This window comes from Opisthocomus hoazin, chromosome 9 (genome assembly GCF_030867145.1).
Source record: "Opisthocomus hoazin isolate bOpiHoa1 chromosome 9, bOpiHoa1.hap1, whole genome shotgun sequence".
Taxonomy (NCBI): Eukaryota; Metazoa; Chordata; class Aves; order Opisthocomiformes; family Opisthocomidae; genus Opisthocomus; species Opisthocomus hoazin.
Window position 1 is genome coordinate 40,893,201 of NC_134422.1, and position 17,283 is coordinate 40,910,483.

Consider the following 17,283-nt stretch of genomic DNA (forward strand, 5'->3'; position numbering starts at 1 on the left):
TACATCAACCACCTTGAAAAAGTCTTACCCAAACTCCCCACTGATATCCACTAATACGCATTAATTAACACAATTTATTTCCCGTGAAAATCAGCAGACTTCCGATCTCCTGAGACACACAGTTCATTCACCAATTAACTCAGTGATCAGAGCATGCAATTCTTTTTGTAAGTCAATCAAACTATCTTCATTTTTTGTTCCTCATTGGTGCTACTGGAAGACCTTTTCAAAGCCACCTTCTCACAGTAACTGCCTCCTGTTACCTTTTCTCAGTCTAAATTTAATTAGCATAGCAAATCATGCTAATATTATTTATCCTTATGCTATCATCCTGCCACTTAAATAACTTCCCTGACATAAATTTCAATGTTTAGGGCTGGAGTACCTCTCCTACGAGGACAGACTGAGGGAGTTGGGGCTGTTCACCCTGGAGAAGAGAAGGCTCCAGGGTGACATTATAGCATCCTGTCAGTACCTGAAGGGGCCTGCAGGAAGGATGGAGAGGAACTTTTCACAAGGGTGTGTAGTGATAGGACAAGGGGGAACGGCTGTAAACTAAAAGAGGGCAGATTTAGATGAGATATTAGGAAGAAATTCTTCACCGTGAAGGTGGTGAGGCACTGAAACAGGTTGCCCAGAGAAGCTGTAGCTGCCCTCTCCCTGGCAGTGTCCAACGCCAGGTTGGATGGAGCTCTGAGCACCCTGGGCTGGTGGAAGATGTCCCTGCTCAAGGCAGGGGGATTGGAACCAGATGAGCTTTAAGGTCCCTTCCAACCCAAACCATTCTATGATTCTATGACACATTTACGAAGACAGATGCATCACTGCGATGTATCTACAGTAGAACAGAATAGACAGAGAAATAGTAAGACCACTTTACCAGAGGAAAACATTATAATCCTACTATCTGTAATTATTATATCATTAACATCTGCTCTACAACACTGTTAAGTAGTTTGCTTAAAGGTATTTCAGATCAAGTTGCCTGACCCCGGTCCATGGTCACCACCACACCAAACAGTTCCAAGGCAAAGCTCTTCCATTTCTTTTTCACTTCCTTTTAATTTTTTCCCCTCACACTCCCGCAGGCCCCATTTCCAGCCCTCACTCCAAACCACGTTCTCACCTCGGCCTTGACAACACCCTCACCGACGGGGTGCGGTGACGGCTCACCACCAGCGTACAGTGCCCGGGAACACCATCACCGAGCCAGGACGCTGCCTGCTGCCCGCGGCCCGAGCAGGACGCAGAGGCCCCGGCCCCATTTAAGACCAACGGCGGCCCCGGCCAGGCGCGACGACGGCTGCAGCCCCGCTCCCGCCCGACGGCTGGCGCGTGCTCCGTTCCGCCTGCTGATTGGTGCTCCGCGCCGCCCCGGTGCACGCATGCGCGCCCCCCCCCCCCCCCGGCCCGGGCTGCGTGCGCATGCTCAGTCGCTGCTGGCTGCTTCCGGTGCGGGGGGGGTTGTTGCCGCCGCCGCCGCCGCCGCCGGGTTTGTGGGCCTGGCGCCCGGCGGGGGGATGTCGGGCCGCCCGCCGCGGCGGGAGGAGGAGGAGGGGGAGAAGCTGCGCAGCAAGGAGGAGCTGAGCCGGAGGGTGAGCTGAGGCGGCCTGCTGCCGCCCGCCGGGGGGGGGAGGGGAGGGCATCAGCGTGAGGAAGAGGAGGGCGAGGCCTGTGAGGAGGCTGGGGCTCCTGGGGCGCGGGGCCGCGGCACAGGGCTCGCTTCTCCTTGGCGCCAGCACCTGTGCTTAGTACGAAGGCTGTCAAGCCGTGGGGAGCTGCCGTCCCTCAGTAGCTGCCTTCCTTTCCGTGTGGCCGCGTTGTGTGAAGTCAGTGGGGTTTTTGATAGCTGGGAAGCTGTAAGGCTGGGACACAGCGGCATTGCAGGCTGCAGTTTCTCTTCTGCTTACGTGGCCGGTTTAGTCCGTAGCGAAAGGTAACAGTGCTGTTTTGTCTGTTGGAGTTGTAACATAGTGATGGAGCTGCTGGAAAAGCTGGCTTTTCTGTATGCCACGCTCGGCTCGGCTGGGCTGGCCCTGTGGCAGCTTGCTGCTGTTACGCCAGTTCCAGGGGACGCATGGGGAGAACGAAGGAAACCGCATTGTTTGTTCTAACAGAAAGCGTTAAGTGCCTGCTGACCAGATGTTGTTGTATTTGTTGGCTTTTAAGATAGTCCTCCTGATTGCTCTTTAGCATTGACAGCTGTCACTGTAAAAGAAAATGGGAATGCCTGCCACCTCTGCCAGTGCGGTTGCACAGAGCGGTAAATCCCACCGAGGAAGTTTGTGCAAAGCTCCCGAGCGACAGAAAGGCTCCCGTTGCTCTTGACACAGTTTTAGGAGTTTTGGGGTTTTATTGGTTCCATTTTGAATCTGGCAAGAACCTGTGATTATAATGTCTACTGTAGATATTATGCTAAGCTTTGTTTTCTGAAGCTATTTGATGTTTCATTAGTTGTTTGCATGTTGTCTTTTCTTCTGGAGGAAAAATGTGTTCTCTGATGATAAATGCCCAGAGGTACTCTGGCTTCCCAGTAGCGATTGCGTTCGAGGGCAGCAGAAATATCAATCCATGCAAAGTAACGCATTTCTAGATAGGTTATTTTCAGTATTTCATATTTATATCTACTTCCACTGTGTCTTTAGTGGTCCATTCGGAGAACAGCAACTACATATGCATATAGCTGTCTTTAAATACCAATAAGCATGTTCACCACCAGGATTATACAATGGTTTATTTTTAGCAATTAAATTGAGGTGCATCTTTTGCCTTTCAGATTAAAGAGCAGAAGGTTGTAGTTGATGAGCTTTCTAATTTGAAGAAGAACCGGGTAAGTATTTACAAATTTGCTTTTGACTATTTTGCTTTAGCGTCAGAGAAATAAGCGTAGAGACAAGAAGAGAAACAAAATCAGAGCACGCTGTCTTTGATTTGTTTTAATACAGATGTGCTCTGCTGTTCTCAGAATAATTTGTCCTCTAAATGGTCTGTGTACACTTGTGCCGTGTAACACAGTATGTTGTTGAGTTTTTTGCCTTTTTATGTTTTAGCTGAGTTATTTCATTAAGGTATTTAAGTTGATCAGAAGGCTTAATGAAATATTTCTACTTTTCATGTGTATGCGTTTTGAGATAGAACGTGATACCTCACGTATGAGGAAAAGAGAAATGCGGAATAGTCATGAGTTGATCGTGAAATGTTTTTGACAGTATGACATTAGATCGTTGGTGTTGTCGGGGCACAGTTTATGCTTCTGACATTAGAGTGAAAGGAAATCTCGGTGGACCTACATCAGCTTCTGCTGCAGTGTGGTTGCCAGAGTTTGTTGCTTTGGCTTAATGCAGCGTTGTTTTTGTTTTACAGAAAGTTTATAGGCAACAGCCCAATAGCAACATATTCTTCCTGGTAGACCGAACTGAAACGCTATCTCAATGCAAAAGTAAGTTTGCAGTGTCAAAGTTGATCAAATAGTTAACTACTTAAAAGCTGCATTTGTAGCTGTTAATGATTTCAAAGGTCTGCTGAAATGAAAAAATGGCAACTGTATATCAGATGCGAAGTAGGCTTCAGACGTGTGCTTCTTTTTCTGGGTTGGATAAATGTAGAAGTGTTTCCAGTTGATATATGGGTGCGATAAAAGAGCAAGTGCTGAAGGTGTAGGAAGAGGGAGAATGTCTGCCCCACAGAGGAGTCGCTATTCTCAGGGCCCTCTGGGAAGCTGTATAGAACTTTCAGACTTTTTTTTTTTTTTTTTTAAAAAAAAGGGACAAAGTTACACGGGATGAGTAGGAAGAAAATAATGACAAGTTAAACCAGAAGCTAAGCTAGGAATCTTTAAGGTAGTTGAAAGAATGGATCTGTGGGGTTATGAAGGTAGGAGAATGGATGATAAAGAGAGTTGACAATTGAACAAACATTAGAAGTGTATAAATTGAGAAGTATAAATTTATTTTCTGGAATGAACAATTGCTACTTTCATTTTCTTTCCTTTGATTTGAGTTACTAGTGTTGACGTTTTAATTGATAGTTCACTTTTCTTGTTATTACAGGTGTGTACATCAAACTGATTATACAAGCAGTAGTTGGCCATTCCCCTAATTGTTAGAGTCGTAGTGTGGCTTTCTTTGTGAGAAAAAAGTGTCATAATCCTTGTATAATTAAAGAGGAATAAACTACAGTGAGCAATGTTTGTGTTACATCTATAGTATAGCACTTTTGTTACTTAGCGTTTCAGTTTTATCTCTGTAATTGAACAAATGGCTGGAGTTACTCATCTCTTAGATATAGTCTGAAAGTTACCTGCTCATAAACTCACTCCTAAACTTACCAGATTATGTAACTGATTATTCTTGTGTTTTTCTCTTACACAGATACATTAGATAAATTAAAGAAGGCACATCAGGAGATGGAGAATTCAGAAAAGACTAAAATCAAGAAATAGGCCATCTGAATTCAAAGTCACAATGTGTGGTATTTGTTGCGTTGTTAGCTTGTGTAGCCAGCATGCTATCCGTGATTTCTTGAACGAAGACATACTCTGCCGTCTTAGAAGAAGAGGACCAGATAGTAGCCAACAGTTGGTGAAAACTGTGTCTGACCTTTCTTATGAGTGTCTGTTTTCTGGCCATGTGCTTCACTTGAGGGGACCGATGACTCCTCAGCCTCTGGAAGATGCCAATAACAATATTTTTCTTTGGAATGGCGAAATTTTCAGTGGGGTGCCTGTAGGAGATCTAGAGAATGACACTGAAGTAATGTTTCATCGTCTTGCGTTATGCAGTAGCGAAGCAGACATTTTGTCACTCTTTTCATCACTTCGGGGTCCGTGGTCTTTTATTTATTATCAAGCATCTAGACACAGTTTATGGTTTGGTAGGGATTATTTTGGTCGCCGTAGTTTGCTCTGGAAATTCAATAATGTGGTTGAAAGGGCTTTCTGTCTCGCATCTGTAAGTGTTTATTCCAAGTCTGGTAACCAGTGGCAAGAAGTCCCAGCATGTGGAATTTTCAAAATTGATCTCAAAGCTTGTGCAGCAGCTAAATCTTTGTCTTTAATATTGTTTCCATGGACGTACAGCTGCACAGAGAAAGCAGCAGAAGAAATATTCATTAATGTTCTCAATCAAGTTTCGAAAGGCTTACCGAACCACATACCTCTCGTGATGAATGCATCAAAACTGTGTCTCAGAGTACCAGTCATCCCCTTAAATAAAACAATTTCTGAAGCTTCAGGTGAATGTCCAGGGACTAATACTAGCAACATTATCCACACGGTTTCTGTAGAAACCCTGCAAGGATTTCTTGCAGAGGAACACAAGAGAAAATTAGTCCATCGGTTTACTGATGTTTTAAATAAAGCAGTGAAGACACGGGTTTTATCTCTCTTCAGAGATGAAGATCAGAAAACAAGCGAAGTTCCAAGCAGGTCTAACAGGAAAGCACATGTTGCAGTGCTCTTTTCTGGTGGCATTGATTCTATGGTCGTTGCAGCCCTTGCTGATAAACATGTGCCTTTGGAGGAACCAATTGATCTTCTGAATGTAGCTTTCATGGTAAAAGAACAACCTAAGCAGAGGACTACCGCTAAAAAACATAGCAACCGGGAAGTACGGCTTGACTTGCTTTGTCCTCAAGAAAGTTGTCAAGATCTTGATGCTAAAACTGGTGCTGGTTTGTCTTGCTTTGATGTTCCTGACAGAATCACTGGGAGGGCAGGACTGAAAGAATTAGAAGCCATTAACCCTTCAAGAACCTGGAACTTTGTGGAAATTAACGTTACACCAGAGGAATTGAAAAAAATGAGACAACAATGCATTAATCACTTAATTTATCCACTGGACACGGTCTTGGATGACAGCATTGGCTGTGCAATTTGGTTTGCTTCCAGAGGCGAGGGTTTTATTAGTAACCAAGGAGAACTGAAGCCATATAAAAGTCCTGCGAAGGTACTGATTTTTTGGTTTTCTGCCTTGTGCTTGACCTGTGAATATAAACTCGTTCTGTCGTTTCAGAAATCAGCAGCGGTCTTTAACATTCATAAGGCTTCTGAAATTCAGTGGCAGAGTGTAGAATAGTTCTGTGTTTATAATCTTTGTGTAATTCCGGAGTTAAAAACTGCATTCAGTTCTTTTGTCATGTAGTGTGGCAGAACAGACGACTCCTTGGAATTTTTTGTGATTAGAGTCTGACTGAATGGCGGAACTACAAGAAGCAGTTCTTTCCTTTTTGTAACTTATTTTCATGTATGTAGTATTAAGTAAAATCTTTTTAGTAACTAGATGATTTTCTTGGGAATTTGATACTTAGTTCTCACTTCCCAATTCCTGATGGTTTGTGTAGGGAAGAAGAAACTTTAATTTCAGGAGGTTGCAGCTCACTGCTGCCCTTGCTTTTTGAGGCTTTTATTGCTTTTCTACTAATCGCTAGATCGTAAAAACACAAAAAAACCACCACCACCAAAAACTTCAAGAAACGCAGTAGTTTGCTTAAAAACTGCTGCTGTAGGACACGGTGAATTTAGTTGACTGATCTACTTAGGGATGCGCAGCTCAGGTTTGCAAAACATACAGATTCATCATAGGTCCAGAATATGTTGAAATCGGTAATGAGTTAATAAAACATAAAGCAAAATTGTCATTCGCTCATCAGGTACTTACTGGGTAAAAGATTAGTGGGCCGCTGGCTGGCGTCAGATTAGTGAAACACACTTGACTGTTCATGCTAAAAGACTTCAGCTTTTATAGTGAACTGCTGTTGAAGGCACAGTAATGGCCCAGATGAAGTGGCGTTTTTCTCTTGGTAGCATTTTATATGCTTATCATTGAGTAGACAGAACAATATGACACGTTTTTATTTCGTGTAATGCAATTGTTGTTAACCCAGTAGCTGGTGAATTAGTAATAATCTGTGTGTATGTTCAGATGATTATTTAGAACCTGCGACATACTGCATCATCTGTGGCAACAATTTTTTTCTTATAAAGGTCGATGCTTAACAAATGCTGTTTATTGTAATAGAAACTAACAAAGACACTCTGAAATACACCGGTATCTTTGGTGGTGCATGCATTATTTTGGTGTTATTTCCTTGCCTTGGCAGAAGTGTTTGTGTGTACTTCTAGGTCTGATTGTGAACCTGCTTCAAGCTTCCAGTGACTGTATTTGCAACTGTTTCAGGCTCTGTATATGTGTAAGGCACATCCCGTCATGATAGGTAATATATTTAGAAAATGTGTATTCAAGTTATTCTCCTCAAGATGTAGTTAAACCTTTAAGATCTGTTACATAGTGTTAGCTTGCACAGATGTTAAGAAAGATTTCTTCTGTTCTGTTTTCGCAGGTCGTGCTTACAGGAATTGGAGCAGACGAGCAGCTTGCTGGGTATTCTCGACATCGTGTGTGCTTCAAAAAATACGGCTTAGAGGGTCTGAATAAAGAACTTGAAATGGAGTTAGATCGCATTTCTTCAAGAAATCTTGGCAGAGATGACAGGATTATTGGTGATCATGGAAAAGAAGCCAGGTATTACTATTTAAACATGAAGCAAAACTGGTTTTGCCAGTTAGATTCTGCTTTTAACACCCCAACAGAAAACTTAATTGAAACTTCTATGCATTTTATTGTCTCTAAGTTCTGTTGCAGTTTCGTTAACGTGTACTGTGTTGGGGGGGGGTTAAAACAAGTGAGCTGTGGTACTGTGGAAGAGGTACTTAAGGAAATTTAGCAACTTGAACATTGGATTTCCATCTAGAAGTTTTAAGAAGCAGCAACTGATGTTAAAATAGGCAAAATCAAGTTGGTTTTACCATTTTAAATGGAACAGTCTTTTGCACAACTTTGAAGTGTGGTGATTTGGGGAGTAGCTTTGCAGAGTGACAACACAACACAGAAGCCGCGTATTCCTGTCCATGCAGTACAGGCATGATCACTGTCCACTGCATTTCCTCGTTGTTAACTCGGAATAGTTAGAGAATCGTTTTATTTGTGTTTACTTCCTCCGTGCCACCACCAACTTGTAAAAAAATTCCTTAGGTGTTGTCCTGTAGCAGAGGCCAGTCACATGAGCTTTGTGCCAGTGTTTTTCCAATGCTGTTCTTGGCTGCACGCTTTCAGTTTAGCAAAAACCAGTTGCGGTGGTGGATGGGCAATGCTGTTAATGGTGCTTGCCTTCAGATAGAAATGCCTGGAATTTGGAATGTTGCCAGAATTTGTGGGGTAAGTATTTTTGTTTCACAGTTACAGTGTAGCTTCCTACAGTATTTGTAAGTACTTAGAGGTTATCTTGAGAAGTGTAACTTGAAAATTTGTCTTGCTCTTCCATTGTATTTTCTGATTTTCTTCGTAATTCTTGTTTTGTATAAACCCAACGTTTCTGATGCCTGTTCCTACTCTTTTATTCACTTGAGTTTTGAAAATTTCCAGGCTTCTGAGTTTATACCTGATGTACGGTATTCTCTTTCTCCAAAACAGCGTGAGTGCTTTGGATGCTTGCCTCAGTACTGTGACACTAACATCGAAGGTTCATCTCTGTTTAGGAATTGACAGACTCTGAAGTCTTCGCATGCAATAAAGGGAAAAATCAAGACTATTTGTGTGAAGTTTTCAAAGAGTCTTTCCCCATGTCTGTCTTTCCTTTAGGTTTCCTTTTCTTGACGAAGATGTTGTTTCATTCCTCAATTCTCTGCCCATCTCAGAAAAAGCTGACTTGACTTTACCTCGAGGAATTGGTGAGAAATTGATTCTGCGCCTTGCAGCCAAGGAGTTTGGCCTTATGGCCTCGACCGTTCTGCCAAAAAGGGCTGTACAGTTTGGATCTCGGATTGCGAAACTAGAGAGCAACAGTGAGAAAGCATCTGACACGTGCAGCAGACTGAAGTTATTTTCAGTAGATGAGTTATAAAGCTACGTCTTGAGAGGCTGCATTTATCCTGTAGGCAAGTTCAGTAAATCTTTTTGGATTGGTCTGTTTTTTTACGCACTTGGACGTTGTTATTAAAGTGATACATGTAGATGTGTACTTGTACTAGAGACTGGCTGTGAGTGCATCCTCGGCGGGGAAGGGAATGCTGGGCTCTGGGGAAGGGAGGGTAGCCAGTGGCTGGCTTTCCCACGCGTGACGTCCCCCTGACTGACGTCAGTGTTGCAAAAAGCGTAGTGAGTCTGTCCAGTCTGTCATCTGTATTGAATTCAGTACCGTAGATTTTCCTCTGTTACAGAACAGGGGTGGTCTTGCAGCTCTGCTTTAGGAGAGGGTTCAGGTTATGGTTTTGGAAGGGAGGGTGCGGTGAGGAGCTGGCCTGGGTTGCTGGAACCGAAAAGGGCTGACGGTCTTGGGCCTTTTGTCGCCTCTTGGAGATCTGCCCTCCAAGCATCGTGCCTGCCCTTTCATTACTTGAGAAACAGATGGCCCACACGCACCCTGGGTGTTTTGGGGCCGTTCCGTGCAGCCTCTCCATCCTTGGCTGCTTCTGCAGGGCTGGGTTGGTTGGGGTTTCCCAGCCTGGGGCTCACTCCGTTCCCAGAGAAACTGGGAAGCTTCCTCCAGGCTGTTCCTTGTCCCTCATTAGCTCCCCTAGCTTGCTACCTCTCCTTTTACTTTTAGCTCTGCTACTTCTACTTCTAAAGTTGCAACGCATCCACTGTGTACTTCAAGAAAGATCTCTTCTAAATGAACAAAAAAAGGTCTCTTAAAAAAAAAAAAAAAAGGAAGGCACTCTGGGTGAGTACGTGAATGCAATCCTGGGGCTGAAATAGAAATATGAATGGACTTCCTCTGAAGAGAAGCTGGAGTTAGCTTGTTCTTCTAATTCTGTACAGTAGGATTGCAAAGTTAACGTAAGAAAAACTGGATACACATTCTCCAGTGTTTTAAGTGGGCTTTTTAGTGTTTTAAGTCAGAGCTTAGTACTCAGTGTGCTGCCTCACACTGTTTTTATGTTGGTGCAATTAAGTAGAGAAAGGGGAAATCATACCAGAAAAAAACAAAGCATAATATATCTATTCCTACAAAGTAGCCCTAAGGATGTAAGTTGGTTTTCGAAATGACTTGTCAAGTCTGTAAGGAAATGTTTATTACAAAAACTTAAGTCTCAGGCTGCTTCAAAGCAGTGGTAGACTTCTTACTGGTGCTCTGAGGAAAATTGTCTCCCTTGTACCTTAACCTGGGCTGTTTGCAAGAATTCTTGCATCATGCTCTAAAGCAGGTGGAGATTGGACCTAGAGGATCATTAGGCTGATGAAATGCAACTACTGGTCGTTATTTGTTTTCTCTGTAGTAGTGCTGGAGCGTTTCTAGAAGTTATGTGTCACCTAGGACCCCTAAGAACAAAAAGTTGTGTTTTTTATACCTAGGCAAATAGTTTCTTTTCCAAACTAAGAGGCCTCTGATGTTTCGAGAAACATGAGACATAATTTTGGAAGGCTTCTAAATAGTTTTAGGTAGTAGAAAGAAACCATATAATTTCATGTTGGCAAACTTTTCCATTTATCCAGTTATTAATAGATAACCAAGCAACAACACAGTCTAGACAAACCTATTAACTTTTCCTTATCTCTGATGCTAATTTTAACCAAGTACAGCATTCTCTCACACTTCATTAGCTGTGAAGACGTACAGATGCATACATTGCAAGACAGACAGCAAACTGGAATCATCAAATCATCATCTTCAATGAAACATCCTGCTGGATAGGGCCTATCAAATGTGATAGTGACATTTATTAAATGATGCATTACTTTACCAAGAAGATAAGCTACTTAATGATACAGATAAATTACCAAAAGATGAATTACTTGTAGTTGAAATCCCATGAGAATGAGACTCCAGAAGTGCTACATAACAAAATGTAAACGCTCTGTACTCTTCCCGTGCTTTCTGCTCAATGAGGGATCTTAACCTTCTGCCACAAATTAAGTATTGGAGAAAAAATAATGCATGTACCTTATTAATTTGTTACATCTTACATTAAAAAAGATAATTTAAAAAATTTTGAAAAGCAGGCAATTTTTTGTCTGTTTATAACTGTCCCACAAATCCCAATTATTTGTTTGTATTTAATCAGAGGCAAGTTTAAACGTATGTATTATGAATTATAAAACTCTTATTGAAGAGTTGCTTAATACTTGAAGTATTTATTCCAGTAAATACCATTGCAATTAAGAATAATGTAAAAGCATATTATACTGATTATCAAAAGGCAAGGTCAGGTAGCTCCTTATTCACATCAAAATTCACAACTTGTACCTTAACAGCTTACTCGCACTGTGTTTAGCTTTACTGAGCTGTTTATAAAAGCAAGAAAATTAAAAGGCATTAACCCTATACCCCAACATTTTAATTTTGTGTAAGAATAGGCTGCTTACACCAGCAGCAGAAAATGAGGTACTGCTGAAATTACAGCTAACTCATTGGGATCTCCTTGAAAATCTGTGCTGTCTCGCGTTCATGTTCTGTAACTCTCCAGGCATGGAAGGTATTAATTTTTTTAAACAAGTAGTGCAAATTATAAATTTTATATGAATTATATTGTTAAATTATAATATGGTAGATATTGTAAATATATAAACCTTATTATGTAAAGTATAAACAGTGGAGATATTTTCATTTATGTAAGTTTGTAGCATTAGAAAGCACCTAATTTTTCTTAATTGTTTTAATACCTAGAACTCTCAGACATTTGTGGAGCAGTAACTGCAGTCATTTTGGTGATACCACACAGCATTTATTTCTGACAGGTGATTTTCCTCACCTGTAAACCAAGTACTGTCAGTAAACATAACAGCACTGAAGCAGTTTTTATTGAGCAATTTATAGTTGCATTTACAAAGTTACTTTTAAGATGCCAACCATCGTATCTTCTTTTTTAGTTTTGGCACCTTGATGGAATCTTCTTCAACTCTTTTTGAAATATCAATTCCAAGGGGAGCTCTAGAAAACAATAAAATTATGTCTTTGTTAAAAATAAATAACATTATTGCTGTATCACACTGATGTGCAGATCTACAGACTTTTTTTTACACTTGGCACGGGAGTCGCAGTATTTTTGCAGATTCCCTGGACTGTAAGACTGCGTGACCATTAAAATGGTCCCTCAGAAGCTGTACCTAGAAACATCTTTACACTGAAGAAACGTTTGCATTTGTGGACATTCCAAACTCAGGAAACACAGCTGTGATTTCAAAGCCATCATTTGGGGATGTTGTTTTATTTAGATTCTCATTTTAGTTCATAATTCATTTTACTTCTCACTGATGAATGCAAGACCCACTGGAGATTCACAGGCATCTCCTCCTGTGATAATCTGAAAGAATGTGTAGTCTACAGCAAATAAGATGTCGTATTTTATTCAGTGAGCTATATAAAGCAAGTTGTGTCTGAAGAAGAGTATTTTATCATTTTCCTTGTTAAAATTATGATTATTTTTTTTTTGTCCTGAGACCTTCCAAATCTGTTTTCTTGGAAATGGAAAAGGGAAAAACCTGAAAAAAAATCAAGTTTAAGACCACCTGGGACTTTTGAAATACTAGAATTTTGTTTGATCTACTTAAATCTATAGAACAAGTCTTACCTAACATGTCATTAAAAAAAAAAATCAGTATTATCAGTAAAAAAACCCCAGTATTACCAGATGTTGTATGTCAAATTATTTTTTTAAATTGATTGCTCATTATGAGCACACAGTTTGACTCGGAGCATTTGATTTATGTCTGCAGTGACCGAGAAGCTAGGGGGAGCATACTACAGCTGAACTTGCTCCCGTTTTCCCATACCACAGTGGTAACAGGAAAATGCACAGAACTGTTACGATGCACGGTAATTTAAGTTTCTGAACTAAACCAAACATCAATGCCAGACACAATCATTTGTATTTCACCACCACATTGAAAAGGAAGTGCTGGTAGCTTTTAAATCTTAGATGCACTGCAAAGACACTCCTCATCAGCTTCTGCACCGCTTTTTAGCCTGCACCTCCTTCCACTTTCACGGCCCGTAGTGAGTCGGTGAAGAAACAGGCTGTGAAGGAACGGAGTCACTTACTTTGGTTCATAGCGGATGCCGTCAGGGCTATGTAAAACACCAAGTCCTGCACGTAGCCTTTCAACGCCATTCCTAAGCAAGAAAGCAATTCTGTAAAAACACGTATCGCATCTGTCTGCCTCTGTGTATGTGGTTGACAAACCCTAAACAAGTTCTTGACTCTGATGTCAACTTTTAAAGAACATTCTAGAAACACATGCAAAGAGAATCAACTCTTACCATGCAATCATAACGCCATTATCAGTGCAGAGTCTCGGAGGAGGACACAGAAAAGCAAAATCATTCACATCTGCCAAAGTCTGCAGACCTTTTCGGATATACTGATTACTTGCAACTCCTCCTGATACCACCTGACAGCAGTTTCCAGAAGAAAGAAGACATTAACTCAAAAGACTGACGGGTCGCACTCAGTAACTAACATCCCATTTACAAAAAGGTTATCAGATGAAGTTCTGCAGAAAGCAATAAATTAACGCATTTGAAGTTTAAAAAATATATTTGAAAACGTATCAGGAAAGAGTACGATAAGTGAATTTATTTTGTTAAAAAAGATTCCTGAGTAAAAGCATGTTATAACTAAAACAGCTGTCAAGTATCGGGGAGCACTGCGTCAAGTGACAGGGCCTAAATTGTCACGGAAGGTCAGATTAGGTGGTAAGAAAATCTCTTTCCATCTTAAAACCTAACTATGAAAGACTTTGTTATAAATATCTACATGACTTTTACTTTAATCCTGGTATTTTAACAATGTAATACTGACATCTCCCTCACCTGTCAAGAGAGAAAGTACAACAAGGCATCTCCATCTTCAAATGATGTTATACAGTGAAATAGAAAAAGGAAAAAAAATAACATATACCCACCAAAGTTGCATTTTTTGACGGTAATATGCTATTTTTTATGCAGAACAGCATGGCTCGATACGTCCGCTGGATAATATGAAGAGCCACTGTGTGCTGTACGGCAGCAGCAATGTCCTTAACGCAGGACAGGATCTCACCTTCTTGAATACCTATAAAAACATACGATCAGGTGGGCTTTCCCGAGCGTGGGTCATCAAAAACATGGTTTATATCTGACTTGGCTTAAAAATACCTTCTTCTTTTTCCTTTTGTACAATGGCTTTATTGATCAGGTTCTGGAGTCCGGAAAAGGAGAAGTCACAGTTCCGGTACTGTTGCATGGGAAGGCGGAACGTGTGCTGTCGCCAGTTCCCAGTTTGAGCCAAGTGCTCGATCGCTTTCCCCCCAGCCATGCCGTGGCACTCTGGGTGCTTTCTTAAGGAGAGTCTTCTTGCTACCTAAGGAGACAGTAAACAACAGGCTCGGAGCAGAGACCTCAATTAATGGCTCCGGTAACTGCATCACTGCATTGTAGCCCGTGGAGTAAAGTTAGACACCACCAAATCCAATCCAACCTCAAATTCCGAACGGGGCACAAAAAGGACAAGACATGCGCCAGCTGGATTATTTTTGTCCTGGAGTAATTAGAAATGCAATTATAGAACAATTTGGGCAAACACGAGGATAAATGAATTTTGCAGGAAACATTAATTAACCAATTTTGACACTGTAAGAAACACACACGGAGTGCTACACTTACTACCAGATAAACAGGAACAAAGTTGCTTTCAGCTTTGAACAATCCCCCTTCTGACTCCATCACTCCCCCACTTCTTTAATTAATACACACAAATACTGTTTAAAAACTCTGCTTGTGTTTGAGAACAAAAACTGTGAGTGGCCAATTTTACAGACTGTACCCAGTGACCCAGGAAACTTGGATTCTGAAAGCCAAACCAGGCTTTTCAAACTGCACAAAACAATGGGTGAGGAATGACTTAGGGTGTATTGCTTTAAACCTGACAGCACCCTTCAAAATATCGCTATCGATCTTCTCAAGTTCACACAACTCGTTCGTATAATGGGCGTTAAGAAGAGAAGGCTCCTGGGTGACCTTAGAGCAGCCTTCCAGTACCCGAAGGGGCCGACAGGAAGGATGGAGAGGGGCTTTTCACAGGGTGTGTAGTGATAGGACAAGTGGGAACAGCTGTAAATTAAAAGGGGGCAGATTTAGATGAGATATTAGGAAGAAATTCTTCCCCCTGAGGGTGGTGAAACACTGGCCCAGGCTGCCCAGAGAAGCTGTGGCTGCCCCCTCCCTGGCAGTGTCCAAGGCCAGGTTGGATGGAGCTCAGAGCACCCTGGGCTGGTGGAAGATGTCCCTGCTCATGGCAGGGGGGTTGGAACCAGATGAGCTTTAAGGTCCCTTCCAACCCAAACCATTCTGTGGTTCTATGATTCCAACACCAATTTTGCTTCTGTTGTCTATTTTCTAAAAATGTAATTAATTTACTTAAGTTATAGCTGATGCTACGCATAGATTTTTAACAGCCTCTTGTGTCGTAAATCTCTGGTTGTGACGAAAGCAGATGCTAAGCAAGGCTCGTCAGGCTGATGACAGTACTACCGTTGTGTAGTACAGCTGCAATAACAAGAACAAACGCCTAGATGGGCCCGCGTAAGGACGTACTACCTTATCCAGCATGTCACCCGGCGCTATATCTATGGACTGTCCGAGCAGAAGGAAATCCGAAACTCCTCGTGCCACTGCCAGGATGCAGTGGCCCCCTGAGAGCAGCAGAACGAGGAAGGGGAACTCCACGCGCTGGGTCAGCCTGATGGTCAGCGCGTGGGCCTCCATGTGATGGATGGGTATGAACGGCGTCCGGTGCGCGCTGGCCAGGCTCGAGCTGTACTGCAGCCCCACTTCCAGGCTCAGGGCAAGGCCCGGTTTCACTGTGGTCGCGATAGCTGCAAGCTCACGCACGGAAACCCCGCTGGCACGGAGCGCCTCGTTCACTACTCGCTCGACGTTTTCTCTGTGAAGTTGCTGGGCCACCAAAGGAATTATTCCACCTGCTCTGGTAAAAACAAAGAATTACAACACGCTTGTATGGCGTAACAGGCAGAATGGCAGGAAGATAGATTTTAAACACCTCTTCACCTTGCCGCATCCCCTCTGTTTCCTTCGTACGTTCTCAGATGCCCTGTTTAGCGTGGAGGGTGTCTGTGCGCTGAAGGGAGCGCAACTATCGCTGCGAGGTCAGAAGAGGATGTACCTGCCCTTTTTTGGCACGCATACCTCTCAAATAGATCTCACGGCTGTTCCAAAGCCACGTCTGTAACTTAGTATTTGCCAGCCCTCACCTGTCAGTTCGTGTACCTAGCCACCCATGCCTGTATTTGATTAATCCTCCTTTAAAAAAATCGAGATGTTTGGTGGTTTTAACGGTAATAATGATTTCATCTGTAATTCAAGCTGGGTAATTTGTCACTTTTTGAAAGAAAATACCAGGGGAAATGTGTTCAATGCCCAGCGTTTCTTTCCTCACCCTTAGCAGTATCTCACGCAGAAGGTGCAGGGGATGGGTCTTTACACCCACCCGAGTTCTCCGGAGCAGACTCTTACACGGACGGCGTTACAACCTAACCACCACATCACCCTTGCGAGCGGCACGTCCTTACCGCGAATGGACGTCCCCCTGGCAGTGCAGCGCTTCCCCCAGCACGCCGCCGGCGTCGTCCACCACGGCCGCGCCCGTGTCGTCGCAGCTCGTCTCGATGCCCAGCACCAGCTTCCGAGCAGGCGGCCTTCCCTGGCCGGGCCTCACCCACCTCACCAGGCTCCTGGCGACGCCGGCCATGGCTCGCCGTCTGCCCGGCAGCTCGGGCTGGAAAAGAACCGTGCGGGTTAGCGGTTATTAACGGGGAGCTTCCGAGCTCACGCTCCAGGGCCATGCTCTGAGGGGGCAGCAGGACTTCTAACGCTATGGATGACCACACGCCACTTTTAAAACTCTAAAGGGGAAAAAAAAGCCATAAAAACCAAAAAGATTTGGGAGGGAACGTCTTTGTTTTACCTCAGGAGAGTTCTGCCCCCTCACACGTGCGGCAAGCCCCGGCCGGTTCCGGCCGCTTTCCCCCTCTCTCCCCCCCCCCCCCGCCGCCACAGACCCGTGGCCCCGCGCTCTCCCCTCCTATCGCGATTTATCGCCCCCTCACACGGCTCGCCCGCACCTTTCCGCCATCCGGGGCCCGGCCCCTCCGTCCCCACCGGCGGGCGGGGCCAGGGCCGGCGCCGGCGCGGAGCGGGCCAGGGGCCTGCGGTGCCGCCTCCTTCCCGGGCCCGGAGGAGCCGGCAGCCGGGCCAGGCCCCGGGGAGCTCTGCGGGACCCCCGGGCCCGGA

At 43.4% G+C, this 17,283-nt stretch overlaps 3 protein-coding genes across 6 annotated transcripts; 2 read left to right on the top strand and 1 right to left on the bottom strand.

Moving 5' to 3' along the window:
- Positions 1 to 1,446: 1,446 nt before the first annotated feature.
- On the top strand, positions 1,447 to 4,458 carry ASDURF (ASNSD1 upstream open reading frame). 2 transcript variants are annotated; one of them, XM_075429929.1, is made up of 4 exons: positions 1,447 to 1,595; positions 2,777 to 2,830; positions 3,364 to 3,439; positions 4,371 to 4,458. In XM_075429929.1, the coding sequence occupies exons 1-4, from the start codon at positions 1,521 to 1,523 to the stop codon at positions 4,439 to 4,441; spliced, it is 276 nt and encodes a 91-aa protein (XP_075286044.1). In that variant the 5' UTR covers positions 1,447 to 1,520; the 3' UTR covers positions 4,442 to 4,458. The 2 variants fall into 2 exon arrangements, with proteins under 2 accessions (XP_075286044.1, XP_075286043.1); XM_075429928.1 differs by lacking the exon at positions 1,447 to 1,595 and adding an exon at positions 2,466 to 2,578.
- Positions 4,459 to 4,463: 5 nt separating this feature from the next.
- Positions 4,464 to 11,984, top strand: ASNSD1 (asparagine synthetase domain containing 1). 2 transcript variants are annotated; one of them, XR_012764997.1, is made up of 5 exons: positions 4,464 to 5,945; positions 7,339 to 7,520; positions 8,637 to 8,932; positions 9,601 to 9,717; positions 11,865 to 11,984. XR_012764997.1 is itself a non-coding variant. In XM_009933418.2 (3 exons), the coding sequence occupies exons 1-3, from the start codon at positions 4,464 to 4,466 to the stop codon at positions 8,896 to 8,898; spliced, it is 1,926 nt and encodes a 641-aa protein (XP_009931720.2). In that variant the 3' UTR covers positions 8,899 to 9,021. The 2 variants fall into 2 exon arrangements, 1 of the variants encoding a protein (XP_009931720.2); XM_009933418.2 differs by lacking the exons at positions 9,601 to 9,717; positions 11,865 to 11,984 and having other exon boundaries at positions 8,637 to 9,021.
- OSGEPL1 (O-sialoglycoprotein endopeptidase like 1) lies at positions 10,402 to 17,163 on the bottom strand. 2 transcript variants are annotated; one of them, XM_075429926.1, is made up of 8 exons: positions 17,115 to 17,163; positions 16,563 to 16,768; positions 15,571 to 15,958; positions 14,131 to 14,335; positions 13,899 to 14,047; positions 13,255 to 13,385; positions 13,036 to 13,107; positions 10,403 to 11,925 (listed from the first exon to the last, which is right to left on the bottom strand). In XM_075429926.1, exons 2-8 carry the CDS (start codon positions 16,739 to 16,741, stop codon positions 11,832 to 11,834), a joined length of 1,218 nt encoding a protein of 405 aa, XP_075286041.1. In that variant the 5' UTR covers positions 16,742 to 16,768; positions 17,115 to 17,163; the 3' UTR covers positions 10,403 to 11,831. The 2 variants fall into 2 exon arrangements, with proteins under 2 accessions (XP_075286042.1, XP_075286041.1); XM_075429927.1 differs by lacking the exon at positions 17,115 to 17,163 and having other exon boundaries at positions 10,402 to 11,925; positions 15,571 to 15,953; positions 16,563 to 16,644.
- Between the last annotated feature and the right edge of the window lie 120 nt (positions 17,164 to 17,283).